The sequence below is a fragment of the Triticum urartu genome, chromosome 4A (genome assembly GCF_056163025.1).
Source record: "Triticum urartu cultivar PI428250 chromosome 4A, HENAU_Tu73, whole genome shotgun sequence".
Taxonomy (NCBI): domain Eukaryota; kingdom Viridiplantae; phylum Streptophyta; class Magnoliopsida; order Poales; family Poaceae; genus Triticum; species Triticum urartu.
This window is the reverse complement of record NC_141876.1, coordinates 614,540,341-614,555,754: the sequence shown is the minus strand read 5'-3', so window position 1 is coordinate 614,555,754 and position 15,414 is coordinate 614,540,341. Positions and strand designations below refer to the sequence as shown.

Below are 15,414 nucleotides of genomic sequence, written 5' to 3'. Positions count from 1 at the left end.
GGCGGCGCGATCGAAGGGATACGGTGGCGGATTCTGCTGGTGGGCGCTGGCGAATGCAGCCAGGCCCCGGCCGAGGCTCGACCCCATCCTAGAACTCAACTCGTTAATGTGATTTGGCTTGTACGATGGCTGCTAGCCTGCTGCTGACTCGATTCAATTCGTCCCTGTCCAGTGCTACTACTGATTGTGCCCAGCCCAGGCAGCCTGCTGTTAGAGGGAGAGGGAGAGGGAGAGGGAGAGGGAGATAGCAGCCGGATAAAACCGGATGGGAGTTCATTTGGTCGTTTCCTGGCCTGCCCATGCCTCCTGTCTTCCTCAATTTACATTTCTCCCATCATTTCTTCCCACCCATCACCTTCTTGCTCTTTGCATCTATCCAGCTCCAGCCATCCATATATTGATGGCCCGGATACATCACATATGTATTATACATATAGTATGATATATGCCCTGCCTCGCTTCAAATTCCTCTCCTCCTCTGCATACATACCTACCTACATCTGTCCTGTCTGCCTGTTATATATCACTCCTTAATTCTTCTGATGTTTGCATCTTCTTCCAAATTTTTACTTACCATGTTTGCTAGATGCTGGTCTGATTGCATCGCCATGACAAAAGACGAAGAAGGACCCTCTTAGCTGGCGAACGTTTAGATGGCAGTTTTAGTTGCATGGGGGTAGTAGTTTCTTCAGAACAGCATGATATTTTCTCCAGAGAAAGACATTCTCCTTCTAAAACTGTCACTATTTGATCTCGCATCACAGCTAAAACTATCAGGAAAGTGTCACCCCCTTCCCAGCTGACGTTCGCGAGATAACATTACCGCAAAAGAAAACACATAGAAAGTAGCAGTAGAAGATGCCTTGCTTGGTTGAATGGAATGGAATCTGTTGTTCTTGGTTGATTCTTCTCCCACCGGCCAGGATGGAGCGGTGCATCTTGCTATGTCACTCCTACATGTACATAGACGAGTAGAGTAGGCAGCAAGTGGAAGAGAAGAGATGCAACGGCAGTTGGCAGGCGACCGATATCCAGTCACCACCCTCCCTACCTTGTCCGTCGTGCCACTGCCATACCAACTATCCTATGTGGAGTAGACAATAGAAAAGTCGGGCACAGATGATACGACAAAACAGAAACAGATGCATGACAAGCCAAGCACCACCCCACGACAAACCATGAGCTCATGACCTCGGCTCATGGCTCATGGCTCATGGCTCATGGCTCATGGCAGTGAGTGCCAAGGTTGCAAGGACGACGACGACGACGATGACTCGGTCTTAGGAAATTATCATCTAGGAAATTCATCCATGCTTCTTGGTACGCGCGTACGTGCTATCACTAGATCAACCAATTAAGCTGTAATAATAACATTCGATCGACGGACGACGTTTCTCTTTTCTCAGTCTCAGCAGCTAAGCTGAATCAATGGCTAATGGGAGGAGCAATACAGATTAGAGCAGAGCAGAGAGCTCCATCCTCTGTCTGGTAGGTTCAATCCTTCATGTCATGGCTGGCTGGAGGGCGAGCTGGCCCTGCTGCTGCTGGACGATCCACGAGGAGAAGACCTCGAGGGTCTTCATGTCCGCCCGGTAGTGCTTCTGCGTGAAGTCCAGCAGCGACCGCCACGTGAAGTCCGGGTAGGCGCGCGGGTTGGCGGCGTCCACCAGCGTCCCCGGCGGCGCCACCACCTTGTCCATCTCCGGGCAGAGGAAGAAGGCCAGCGACTTCCTGGGGACCCTGCTGTTCACGACTGCGCGGTGAAGGCAGCTCTTGTACCTCCCGTTCGAGAGCGCCATGAAGGTGTCGCCGATGTTGACGACGAAGGCGTCGGCGCGGGGTCGGATGGACCGCCACCGGCCCTCCGTGTGCACCTGCAGGCCGCCGACGTTGTCCTGGTGGAGGATGGTCAGCGACGTCGGGTCGCAATGCGGGCCCGTGCCCAGCGTCTCCAACGGCCGCTGGCACGGCGGGTAGTAGTTGAGGCGCATGATGGAGTCGTTGCCCTCGAAGAAGCGCCGGTAGTGGGCACGGCCGACCCCGAGGCTCTCCCCGAGCACCTCCATGATCTCCAGCGACAGACGGCTCATCTCCGAGCAGTAGCGCGCGTACACCTCCCTGTAAAAATCCAATGGTTTCTTCGTCGTTAGCTTTTTTAGTTCGGCCGTCGATACAAAGATGCTCTGCTTCCATGGCATCAGTGGTAAGGGTGCTTACCCGAGGCGGCGGTGGTCCTCGCCGAGGGTGGCGACGATGTAGTCGACGACGAGGGCGGGGTCGGACGGGCAGGACCGGAAGGAGAGGGTCTCCTTCCACGGCAGCTTGGAGGCGAACCGGCCGGTGAAGCTGCTGGCGTAGCCGCAGGACTCGCCGGGGCGGCGCAGGGCGCGCTGCTTCTCCGGGAGGGGCATGGTGAAGAAGTTGTCCACGCAGCGGTGCGCGTCCGCCAGCAGCTCGGCGTCGATGCCGTGGTTGACGACCTGGAAGAAGCCGTGCCGCTCGCAGGCCTCGCCCACGAGGCGCGTCACCTCGGCCGCCGCAGCGGCGTCGCCGGAGAGCATGCCGCCGATGTTGATGAGGGGCACGTGCAGCTCCTCGGCGGCGTCCGGGGTCGGGCTCTCGCCCTCGGGCCAGATGAACTGCGAGGGGATGTCCGACCGCCCGCTCAGCACCGCCGCGTCGAACACCGGCTGCACCATGATCGACTGGACCAAGAACCGGAGTATGCTAGGCCAGAGAAGAAACGATGGAGAGTGCAGTGCCGACTCGAGCTCACTGGAGTGAGGAGGAGGAGGAGGAGGAGGAGGAGAGGATGGTGGTGACAAGCTGGGCTGGGTGTCTGCCTCCCTCGCACCATCGCTGCCCTTTTATACACGGCCGCGGCCTCGGTCTCCTCTGCTTTCTCTCTGCTTCTCTCTCTCTCTCTCTGTGCGTGTGTGTGTGTGTGTGTGTGTGCATTTTTCTCTGCTTTTGTTTTGGTGAGAGGGAGGGCGCCACACGCAAACAGCAGCACGCAGTGTGCCGGAATATCGCTCTCTGCCACATTCATCTTCATCTCTACCCACCAACACACCAAAAGTAACTAGTGTAGTGCTATTTCGGCACAGTGAAACATGTGGGGGGGGGGGGGGGGCTCTGTGCAACTTTTGTTTTAGGATGTTCCTTCCTACATTGTTTCCACTATTTTCGCGCAGCGACGTGGGGCTAAACAAACGTTTTCAGTTCTTATTTACGTCCATTTTACCTGGTTGTATGCATCAGTCGGTGCAGAGGCCCAGGGATATCCACCTTTTTCCAAAGATTATGTCCTGTATTTTTTGCACATCTAAATTAAACATAAATGTTGCTATTGTACGTCTCAGACATTTTAATAGCTCTAGGGAAAATAATAAGTATTTTTTCCCATGAAAATAAATATGAATATAATTTAGTCGGCCGTTCAACGTTACGTCCTTGGGGTGTATTCCCGGACACACTTTTTGTTCTCGGATTGGTCCGGACCAGTCCACAGACACTGATGCGGGAGCCAGCCACCAAACCATCTCCCCTAAATGTCCATCTATGCCTTTGCATGTCGCGATTGAGGGAAGACAGGCGAGTCGAGTGCCTGACGTGGTGTCTTTTGGTTGGCTAGACGGAGGTCCAGACTCCTCCAAAGTCGTTCCCCTCCTCCCCTCAAGTTTGCTTCTAGTTTGCCAGAATTTGAATGTTCTGAAAAGTCCGACCTTTAAAGACATAATTGGATGGTAAAGAATGTGGGGACTCCCGCAAAGAATATTTATAGACGATTTGAGGGTCCGTGTTAAAGATGCCCCAACGTTGCAACTTTATTGGGATGTTGGAGGTATTGCTCTTCCTACTTTATTGGGATGTTGGAGGTATTGCTCTTCCTAGGTCATGAAAAAGTCTTTCTGGGCCTAGTATACAACATTGTTAATTAGCATACATTTATCGTAACAAAACAACATTTCCACATTTCCAGGAGAAGCATAACCCTCTGTTGTGTTGTCAAATCCTAGTCGTGGAACGCTGCGTATAATGTTGCAGCTAAGACTCTAAATAACGTCTGCAGAAAAGGTAATCTGTTTATTTTTCTCTGCTGACCGTGAACCAACAGTTGACTAATCGGTGCACGTACATATATGGCTAAACAAGTGGAGATCAATTCAGATAGCTCGGAGATGTCATCCCTGGTCATTTCGAAGCACCCCTTTTGAATCTTTTATTATCCTGCCTCTACTTTGTTTTTTGTATGACTTCTTGCCCATCACCTTTTCTATTTAGGGACATTTACATCTATGCCCTTAACTCGAACCCATTACTCAGTTTTGCCCCTAATTTTTAGGTATGCTCAGTTTTGCCCCTCCGCCGTTAGTTTCACTTATAGAAATGCCCTTCTCTGCCGTTACCGTCCGGTCAAACGTCTTTGACCGTCCTGAAAAAATAGCAAAAAAATCAAAAAAATATGAAATTTGGTGGGATCGAAGATAGTCATGTCCGCAAGGCGCGTGCACATTTTCATGCCGTTCGGACACTCCGGGAGCTCGTGTCAAAGGAAAACATAAATTTTGTACGCATGCGAGCAGTAAATTCAAAAAAAATAGAAAAAAATCAAAAAAATATGAAATTTCGTGGGACTCAAGATATTCAGGTGCGCAAGATGTGTGCACGTTTTTGTTGTGTTTGGACATTGTAGGAGCTTGTGGAGAAAAAAAAACAAATTTTAGCTCAAAAAAACTTTGAAAAAATGCACTATTTTGTTTTTTTTTCTCTAGAGCGCCCCGTACGTCATTTGATCACCAAAACTTGCAAGCACTTTGTGCACTCAAGCCTCTTTGACGCCAAATAAATTCAAATTTTTTTGAACTTTTTTGCTATTTTTTTCGAATTTACTGCTCATAGGCATAAATTATTTTTGTTTTCCTTTGCCACGAGCTCCCGGAGTGTCCAACTAACACAAAAATGTGCACGCGCCTTGCGGACATGACTATCTTCGATCCCACCAAATTTCATATTTTTTTGATTTTTTTTGCTATTTTTTTCTGGATGGTCAAAGTACTTTGACCGGACGGTAACGGCGCAAAAGGGCATTTCTATAAGTGACACTAACGGCGGAGGGGCAAAACTGAGCATACCTGAAAATTAGGGGCAAAACTGAGTAGTGGGTTCGAGTTAGGGGCAGAACTGGAATTGGCCCTTCTATTTACTCCTTAATAAAAATATGGCAGGAAAATGAGCCCATTATGTACTTGATAGCCTTAACACTTTTGTCCTTCGAAGCTGCCTTTACATTCTTTTGTCTTTGTGCCGGAATATTGGATAGCCAAAACTTCCCCAAATTCGTCTCTACCCACCAACAAAACAAAATATTTTTTTTCAGAAACTATATAGTGTAGTGATATTTCCGAACAGTGAAACATATGCAGGTTCTGTACATCCTTTTCTTTCAGTATGTTCCTACATTGTTTTCACTATTTTCAGGCAGCGACCCGGATCTTAACAAATATCTTCAGTTTTTCTACAATTTTTTTATGGCTGGATGTATGCATCCGTCTATGCAGACCGAGGGATATCCACCTATTTTAGAAGAAAAAAAAACTTTCTTCTACTGTTGCACCAGAATGGACCGGTTAGCAAACCTTTCAGTTTGTTTTTAGATATATAATCCTAACATAATTGTGGTATGGTACCTGAGATTAACTTGTTTATCTTGAAATTTGCTCAGCTCTAGTGAAAATGATAAGAGTAACACTACATCCACGGACAGAATATTACGCACCTTACGCATGAACTGCCGTGGGAAATTTTGAATATAACTTAACCAACCTACAATATGATGTGGTTATGTTGCAACTTAATTTGGATGTTGAAGGTGTTGCTGCTCCTAGATCACCAAAACTCTATCTGGACCTAGTAGATAACATTGTTAACTACCAGCATATATTTGAACGAACATTCTATCCTTATTTTTTGGAGATGCACAATCACCGTCTTTGTTGACAATTAAACACTCGTCGTGGAATGCTACGTATGAAGGCCCAACTAATATTAAAACGTCTCTAGAAAATGTCCTCTTTCCCCCCTGTGATGACCATATATAAGCCAACAGTTGACTAATTGGTACATGTAGATATATGGCTAAACAAGTGCAGGTCAATCTAGGTAGCTAGGAGATCTCATCCCTGTCCATTGTACACACTTTTTGAATCTTTTATCCTGCCTCTAGTTTGTTTATTGTATGACTTCTTGGTCATCACCTTTTCTATGTACTCCTTAATAAAAATATGGTAGGAAAAGGTACACATTATATACTTGATAGCCTTAACAGTTTTGGTCTTTGAAACTGCCTTTACTTTATTTTCCCTTTGACTTCGAGCTCACCAATTGTTCTATCTTTTTTTCTCTATAGAACTTGGCAGAGATAATTAAGGTGATATTATCTCTTGTTTTACTCGATAGTCCGCACATTTTTTGTCCTTTCAGCTAGCTATCACTACTTTGTTTTCTCTTTGACTTGGGGATGCCACCTTTTCTATCTTGTTTTGTATACATAATTAGGGCAGAGGTGTACACTGAATTAAATTTTTTGTATAATTTTAAGCTAGCACTATTCTCTTTTCTCATTGATTTTTTGCTTACCGCCTTTTATATCTTAATTTTTGTAGACAATATGAGAGATAAAACTAACATGTACTAAATCGAATCCATTTTTTCATTCTAGCTTCTAAGCTAAAGTACCTTGTTTTCTCTCTGGCATTGAGCTTGCCACTTTTCCTATCTTATGCTGTATACAAAAACATAAAAGAGAAAACTAAGATGTATGCTAATTACATACTCCCTCTGTAAACTAATATAAAAGTGTTTAGATCTCTACTTTAGTGACTAAACGCTCTTATATTAGTTTACGGAGGGGTACTTTTTATTTGATAATTTATAGTTTAAGCTACCTTTTCTGTGTTGGAAAAAAGTGTTTATGAAATATGAACCAATACTTACAATTAGTGGCGAGGAGTTTTGTAATAATAGGTGCTGGCTCTAGGCACCAAACTACACCTTCTACACCACCCTTACAGATTTGAGCTATACTATGAGAAAAAATAGTTATATGAAAAAGAATTATTAACAAAATTGGATGGCGCATGACCTTAAACATTTTTTTATAACCGGTACAGGGATTCCACGATGAGGCCGTCGGGAAGTAATACGGCGCTAAGGGACATCGACGTCATCAACACCAACCGGAGTAAGTGTTGGACTTACACATGGGGTACCTTTTCCATCACCGAGCCCCCTAGACCACATGAGGATCAAATGTGCCCATGACACGCCAGGTCTGCACAGCTCTCTCAATAACCGGCAACACGAGGCCGGCACCTCGACATCTTTCGATCCCAGATGGCCGTTCTGTTGCACGCGTCACCAAAGTAGGCAGAGAGCACACCAGCCAGAGACCAGATATCAATCCTGTTGAGCACAGCTTCCCGACAACCAGGGAAAGAAACCCCGACACCCGAAGTTTTCTAACCACAACGCCGCCTTAACTGCATGCTTTGGCACCACCACCAGCGTATCCAAAACTGAGGTGTCAGATCCGGATCATTGGACCTCGGCACCATTCCGCACCCCCCCCCCCCCCCCCCCAGGCAAGAGAGAAGGAGAATGGCCTTGCCATCATTTCTTGGGTCGCCACCCCCGCTTGCCTGCATAGGTGAGATGTGGTCGCCACTAGTCATGTAGCTTCGTCGACGGCTGCCACCATGCACCTCTCGAGGCGAAGACTCCGACACCATTTGCAAATGGGTTTGCCCATCGGCATGTCCTTGTGGTGGCAACAAAAGTGAGAAAGGACGGTGGTCGTGGAGGTGTTATCGCTCGGGCTGCCCCCTAAGAGCGACGTGGGCCACATTGGAATCATCTACCTTTATTTTTTTTATCATTGTATTCTTTACTCTGTAAAGCATTTTAGGAGAGTGTCTTCCCTGGCATCTCCATCCAGATGCACATAAATTTTTTTTGACAATGTTTCATAGGTCCAAAGTTCAAAAAGTTAACAGCACCACGTCAGGGAGCTCCCTCCTTTCCCTTTCGCCAAAAAGAACAAGAGCTCTTTAACTTAAAAGATCGAGTGCGCAATCTAAAATGGCATCAATTGGCTTAATGTAAGCTAGTACGGAGCTACTGTCATGATTGCATCAACAAAGCCCCGATCAAGTTTGTCTTTCATGTGTGTTGTTGGTTGGCTACAAAACAAAATGTCAAGGATTAAAAATGTTGCGCCCATAGGTTGAGAGCAGTAGATCTCGGAATCAGAAGATTACAAATAAGAAATGTCGCCACCGTTCGAACGGTTTTGGCGCCACGCAGCGCCTACTACCCCCCTGCTAGGCATACTTAACGCAGCTCCGTCGACGGAGAAGACGACGCACCACTCTAGCTCTAGCTCGTACGATCACACATACTTAATCTCCCATGCTTAATTCTTCCTTCCTGTCCCTGTCAGGACATGCATGTGGCGATTTGATTAGTTAGGTTCTAACTAATCAGGATCACAACAGCACAAAGCTAGCTAGACGCCAAGCTAATCGATCTAGCTCGTTCTCTTGATCTCATATATGCAAAGATTGCATTGTGCTACCGTGCTTTGTTTCCTGCCCATACATACATGACTAAACAACACTAACAAATCATCCAAAAGAAAAATTAAATTTTAATTTATTGTCTGAATAAGGCATGTAGATGGGTACATATATACATACAAAAGAAAGTACAGCTCTTGGAACTGCATGCCTTGTTGTTTTGTGCTAGCTCCAGCTCCTCGAACACAATACAAACTGATGTCACCACTGACGGCATATGCATTATGACTATTATTTTACTACACTTAATTCCCTGGTGATGAGGAGGACGATGATGATGTTCTTGTCGGGTTAACTAGCATGATCTACTTGCATATTTTGATCTGTGCTAGTTAGCTACATATCATTTTTGATCCGTGTAGTTAGACAGTAGAATCAAATTAAGGTATCGATCGTCTCATCCAATGGCAAGTTTGCATGTGTGTGTGTGCGCGCGCGCGCGCGTGCGTGCGTGGTTTGGCTCTTTGTGGTAACTAAACTATTAGTGTAACCTTATCTTGATCTGCTTGATTAATTACGTAAGTAATCATGTCGATTGGCACATCTCAATAGTTATACGATATAATGGAAAGCTGAGTCTATCTATCTACACTTACCACGCGCCAGCTGCAGATCGGCCAATCTCAAGAAGCGCATAATAATAGGGATGGATAGCAATAATACAGTACAATATCTTGACACATAGGCATCACTGGCAGGTGATGGAGGGTCTGCGTTCGATTCCACAACGGCACCATGAACAAGACAAACGAACAACGGTAAATATGCTGGGCACATTAATACATAGGAACAAACAAATGTCCCCGGCAACTGATGTACATCTACGGATGTAGTACTATATATATTGTGAAAGGCAAGGAATTATATTCATCTTAATCCTATAACTAGAAAGCAGACTTCTCTTTTCCCTTTATGATCTTTTTTTTTTCAGGAAACCAACAGGACAGTTGTTAATAATAAGAAGATCTGGAAGATGAAGATACCGCTTAAGAATAAAATCTTCGCATGGTATCTTTGTCGTGGAGTCATTCTTACTAAACATAACCTTATTAAGAGGAATTGGCATGAAAGTGCGCAATGTGTTTTTTGTCACCACGATGAGACAGTAAAGCATTTATTTTTCCAATGCAAATTGGCTCGTTCTATATGGTCAATCATCCAAATAGCTTCTGACTTGTATCCTCTTTGTAGTGTTGCTAATGTATTTAGCAACTGGCTACATGGGATTGATCACAGGTTTAGAACCCTTCTCAGGGTGGGAGCGCTTGCCGTTATTTGGTCGCTTTGGCACTGTAGAAATGATAAGGTTTTTAACGATAAAAGTACTTCTCTTATGCAGGTTATCTACAGATGTACCGGGACTCTTCGTTTATGGTCCTCTCTACAACATGTGGAGAATCGAGACCTGTTTTATGGAGGTGTGTACACAATTGGAGGCTACGGCGAGGGATACTTTTACCCAACATGGGTGGGAGCATGATCTTAGGATTGGCCCACCTCCGCTTTAGGCGTTATACGGATACTGTATGTTTTCCTTATATTTCGCTTTTTTATTATTTCTCATTTGAATGAGAGGATTTTGTTTGGCTGTATGCATCTTAGCTATGCAGAGGCCGGGTGTAATGCTTAAATCTTTTAAGTAATAAAGCGCCCCTTTTTGAAAAAGGAAACCAACAGGAGCTCCCCTTATTCATTAAGAAGGAAGCAATGTCTCATCAACACCATGATTAGTTTCAGAAAGATGAGCGGCAAAAAACTTAAAGGATAAGCTGACTAGCTACTCCCAAATTGAGAAACAATGGAAGTCATCTGACAAACCCCACGGGGATGCATTTAGTTAACAATCATCTTTCAAAAGGAAAAAATAGAAATGGTGGTAGCTTTGCATAAATTTGGTGTGTATTTGGTGAATCATTTTCCAATTTATCATAGTAAAAAGTATATATTCCTAATAGCACTGCAGGTGAGATTATAATTCAAGTTAGGGGTTCGAGTTGGTAATTTTGCCAGTGTAGGGTTTCTTTGTGCTCCTAGAGATTGGGAGGCGGTCTACGTGCTATTCCCTCCGTCCGGAAATACTTGTCTTAGAAATGGTTGAAAATGGATGTATCTATAACTAAAATAAGTCTAGATACAACCATTTCTAGGACAAGTATTTCCGGACAGAGAGAGTACATATTATAACCGGTAGAAGATTGAGGAGGCACAAGATAACGATCTAGTGTTCTCAACTGAAATGATAGGCCTTGTCAATGCAGGTACAAGGAGCAGCGATGAGGGGAGTGGGAACAGAGACAATAGAGGAAGGGTATACTTCATTGGTACCGATAATTCAATGGTGGAGTGACACATGATGGACATGCATGGTGGCTGTGACGTCAGAGAGGAAGTGCACATAAGTGAAAAAGTTTATTAGGATGAGTCAAATGATCGGGAGGGAGGGATAAGACTGGTATTTATGTTTGCGAATTGTGATAACCGAAACCAAATACAATGAAGCACAATGGAATTTCGCCTTATGGTGTAAGGCCCCACCTGTTGGTGTTTTATTATTGACAAAAACCACATACTACAATTAGACGCACAGACACATGCACATCACCTCAAAGGCACACACAACACACATTAAAGTATGGTGTCGTGGAGATTCGAGATTGACGAAGTCATCATAGACACCTACTCATAAATGTCAGCTCACACTATAAGACTATTCTGTCATAACAAGACACACATAACATTAAACCAATAGTTAATCTCTGTGGACCTAACAATATAATTGCACGACTAACCATCCAATCCCAAGTTAATTAGGCACCTTTTCAGGTGTTTGATATTTTCAGACAAATATGCGTTATTACCTAACTGGTGGTCGAACCATGCATGCATGCATATAGCGTGTGCCAGGTGTGTCAGGAGTCATGTGTTTTTTTGCCGAGGAACAAAGCACATATCTAATCATGAGATCACTTCGGCCATTCTGTCTTCCGAACAAACATAAAATATCTAGTTCCAGCTTGAATTGGTATGGGAAACGGTCACCTTTTTAAGCATGAGCTGATGATTCCAGCTTAAGTAGGCCAGCCAGATAAACCCCCGATCTGATCCTTGCACCTATATCGACCAGTCGGGCGTAGGTACACGTCCATATGCATTGCGGGCTGCAAGAAAGTGGGACGTCTAGCTAGCAGCTAACTTAATATTTAGTGGGACATGACTTATTTTCTGAATGTTCAGGTGGTGAATCTTTTCTTGATTTCTGTCAGAAAATCTCCAGAACCACATGTTTATGTCCAGATATCCCTATGACGATCCACAATCAAGTCATGTCTATGAATGTGAATGTTGCTTGCTTGCTAATGCGAAAATGCTACCCTTTGTAACGTTGTCCCCGCGCTAGGTTAAATTCTAGGTCCGCCACTACTTCAACATGATTTATTTTTTACACGGTTGAGGAAAAAAAAAAGTTCCCCAGCCGCACAAGGCACAACACGCGTCCCCTACCACGTACATGTGCTAGCATCAAACATGGCCCACTTGCCATCGAGACACTGGCATGCGCCAGCCTCTTAATTTGTACTATGTGTGTGCCTCTGGAGCTAGCTAGGTACGTAGCCCAGTGTTGTCAAAAGAAAAAAATTGGTACTCAGGTTCCGGTAAGCTCCAAAGTACTTGGTGTGGATTGTGGAATGAGACAAGCGTTTGTGTCATTACAAAAATCCATGGCTTGTCCTTTCATCTCCAGCAAGCCGTGAGCACTGTGACGCTGGGGATCGAGTGAACTAATTGTATAAGCATATTAATTAAGCTGAGTGAGCTAATTTGCAGGGGCTGTCGGTGTGCACTCCCCAAATTGAGGATGATTAATTATCTAACGGTTTTGATCAGCCAGCTAGATGCATGAGGACGTGGGCTGATCCGGTCGGTATATACAGGAGAGATCAACACATACGGAATTTCCCAGACTTGGTCTTTATATGTGTGCCTAGCTGCCTGTCGGTCATGTCCAACTGGATCAGCATCATGCACCTTGTAATACAACTGGATTGAACTGTATATATTTACTTCCTAGCTAGAAATAAAATACTCCATGTGTACCGAATTGATTGGTTAAGTTTCAGAAGGCTTTTTAGTGAAAAGGAGAGGAAAACAAAGTTTAAGCTGGCACTATTAGAAAAATGCCTATTAATGACGCACCGGTTTTTCCTACTAATGGCGTACTACCGGTGCGCCATTAATATCACGCCACTAGAATTTTTTACTAATGGCGCACCACATTAGTATCTGGTATGCTAATGGCGCACCAGGAAGTGCGCCATTAGTATGTAACACCATGCGCCATTAGTATGCCTCCCGGAGGGCCATATGTAACCATCTGCTTTGTCATACTAATGGCGCACTTTGTCTTGATGCGCCATTAGTATCCTTTGGCATATTTAATGGCGCACCTTGTGGTGATGCGCCATTAGTATGAATATTTGGGTTTTTTTTTACTTTTCTGATTTTTGCACAGGTTACAAAATATATTATTTGACAGAATATAGACAGCAGCACACAGCAACAGCAGATTCATCGAATACAATAGAAGATTAGTCTCCGAATACAATTCATCATATTAGTCTTCGAATACAATTCATCATATTAGTCTCCGAATTCAAAAGACCGAATAAAGATAAAACATTACAAGTCTCGAGACCGCAAGTATCGAGTTTGTCTTCACATTACAAGTCGATATCAATCATCTAAACTACCATCACATAGAAGAGAGCTGTGGTCATCATGATGAGCATCATCGCGATCAAACTGGTCTTCATCCGGTTCCTCCAATGCTCCCTCCTCTCTCCCGCTAGATAGCGGGCGTATCTAGATTCGGCCTCCACCCTAGTGGTGTACCCTTTGTAACTGTTACCGCTGAAACAGTGAACCTGTCTCTGACACTCCTCCCAGTCGTCGTAGACTCCGGAAACCTTACCCTTGTACACGACATACGACGGCATCTCTATGCACAAGCCAAACAACAGACAATACATACATAAGCAATATATAAGTATGCAACAAAAGGATCAGAAGAGAAAAGCAAGACATTAATAGCACGATTCATGGTCCTACTAATAAATAACATCGATTACATCTAAGTTGAACGACTGTCCAAACCAAAGAGACATACAATTCATTAAAGTTTAATTACAACATGAGCCAATCAATGTTTCAGAACTACACATCACTACTTTCGACTCGACTCATGGACAGGAGCATGGATGAAGCCGCCGTCTGTCGTGATGGTGATGAAATCGCGGGCGTTGTCAGCCTGCATTTGTAGCATTCCGTCTATCTCAATGTTGGACGGTTGATATCTGAGGAAGAACTGCCCCGAGGTATGAAGGACATCTTGATGGATGATGTCCGCAAACTCCGACTGGATGCGAAAGAATTCTTGTCTGATGTCCGCGTCCTGGATTGCCGACAAGCTCGCGGCCCAATCTTTGAGATTATTTGGTAGCAGAAGGTGATGATGGTCCCTTACGATCGCCCGCATGTGATGGAGGGCGTAGTAGGCATCCTTCTGACCGCCAGGCGGCTGCTTGACGCAGCAGAACGTTGTATTGTGGGCGAACACGTGCTTGCCGTACTTACGAACTGCCCTGATGAAGGTGCCTCCAGATTTGGCGTAGCCAGGGAGAACATCATCAAGAACTTTCTTGATATTTGTGTAGTCTATCTTGGAGTTACGGTTCGGGTCGAAATATGTGGCCATGGAATATTTTGGGCTTAAGAGGATGAGTGTGCAATGTGTGTCACTGCACAGAACACGGAATGTTAGAAAAAAAAGAACGATCGAAATCTAAGAAATCATATGTTACGGGGCGGTTAAGGGATGACTTACTCGGGAAAGTAAGGCACAAGGAAGTTATCCTTATCTGGGTTTGCCAGAATGACGTCTTCGAGGTGTGAACTCGCGACCTGGCGGTCCCCAGCGCTGCTCAAGAGCTTGGCACGCATGTAGAAGGGGTCGACGATCACGATGTCCGGGGTCTTGTCTCTAATGATCCGCATCTCCATACTCAGCGAAAACAGCCGAACGAAGGTGTAGTGCAGCGGATGAAGGTTCAACATAGCAAAGATGTCATCAAACCGCAGGACGATCGTACCCCCGATGGCGCCATCCACAAAGCCCTTGCCCTCTGGCACCTTGGCCACGAAAACCGGGTATGCCACATCATTCTCTCTGAGACGCCGCTTCTCCGAAGAAAGAACACTGTCGTGCAGACTCCGCATAGCACCGGTTGCAGCATTGAGCATATTTGTCGGTAGCATCGCCCTACCCGCCACATGCACCCTCCTCGAGATATCCTTAGGTGAAGGTGGCCCGTCCTGAGCACGGATCGTACTCGGTGCCGGCTGGCTCGCACCGGCGGCCTTTTTACTCGGCCGTTTCCGGCCCTTCTTCTTCATCTGCTGTAATGGGACCGAGTTCTGCTCACAGACCGCCTTCTTGAGCGTGTTGGGGCTGATAATATTTGGCACCTCCGCTATCTGAGCCTCGGTGAAGGCGGCAGCTGGAGGCGTCTCCTGAGAACTGAACGCCAGACGACGCCTGTTGCAATTGGGTATCTCCGCCGTACCAGCTAGATTACGGTCGTCTTGTTTGGGTTCTTGAGAAGGAGGCCCGCAGAACTCGTCACCGTACCCATGTTCGGCAAAGTACTTATTGACGTTGGTAAATGTACCATCGTCGTTGTCGTCGTCGTCTGGATCCTGTGCCATATGCATGTCCGGATCC

At 45.4% G+C, this 15,414-nt stretch overlaps 1 protein-coding gene across 1 annotated transcript; it reads right to left on the bottom strand.

Moving 5' to 3' along the window:
• Positions 1–1,329: 1,329 nt before the first annotated feature.
• Positions 1,330–2,895, bottom strand: LOC125553254 (gibberellin 20 oxidase 1-A). The gene is made up of 2 exons (XM_048717059.2): positions 2,218–2,895; positions 1,330–2,118 (listed from the first exon to the last, which is right to left on the bottom strand). The coding sequence occupies exons 1-2, from the start codon at positions 2,697–2,699 to the stop codon at positions 1,503–1,505; spliced, it is 1,098 nt and encodes a 365-aa protein (XP_048573016.1). The 5' UTR covers positions 2,700–2,895; the 3' UTR covers positions 1,330–1,502.
• Between the last annotated feature and the right edge of the window lie 12,519 nt (positions 2,896–15,414).

Bases quoted from the DNA above. Each gene is read 5' to 3' on its own strand.
- LOC125553254 (XM_048717059.2), bottom strand. From the start codon at position 2,699: ATGGTGCAGCCGGTGTTCGACGCGGCGGTGCTGAGCGGGCGGTCGGAC. The intron at 2,119-2,217 runs GTAAGCACCCTT...GGATTTTTACAG, and splicing joins GAGGACCACCGCCGCCTCGG to GGAGGTGTACGCGCGCTACT.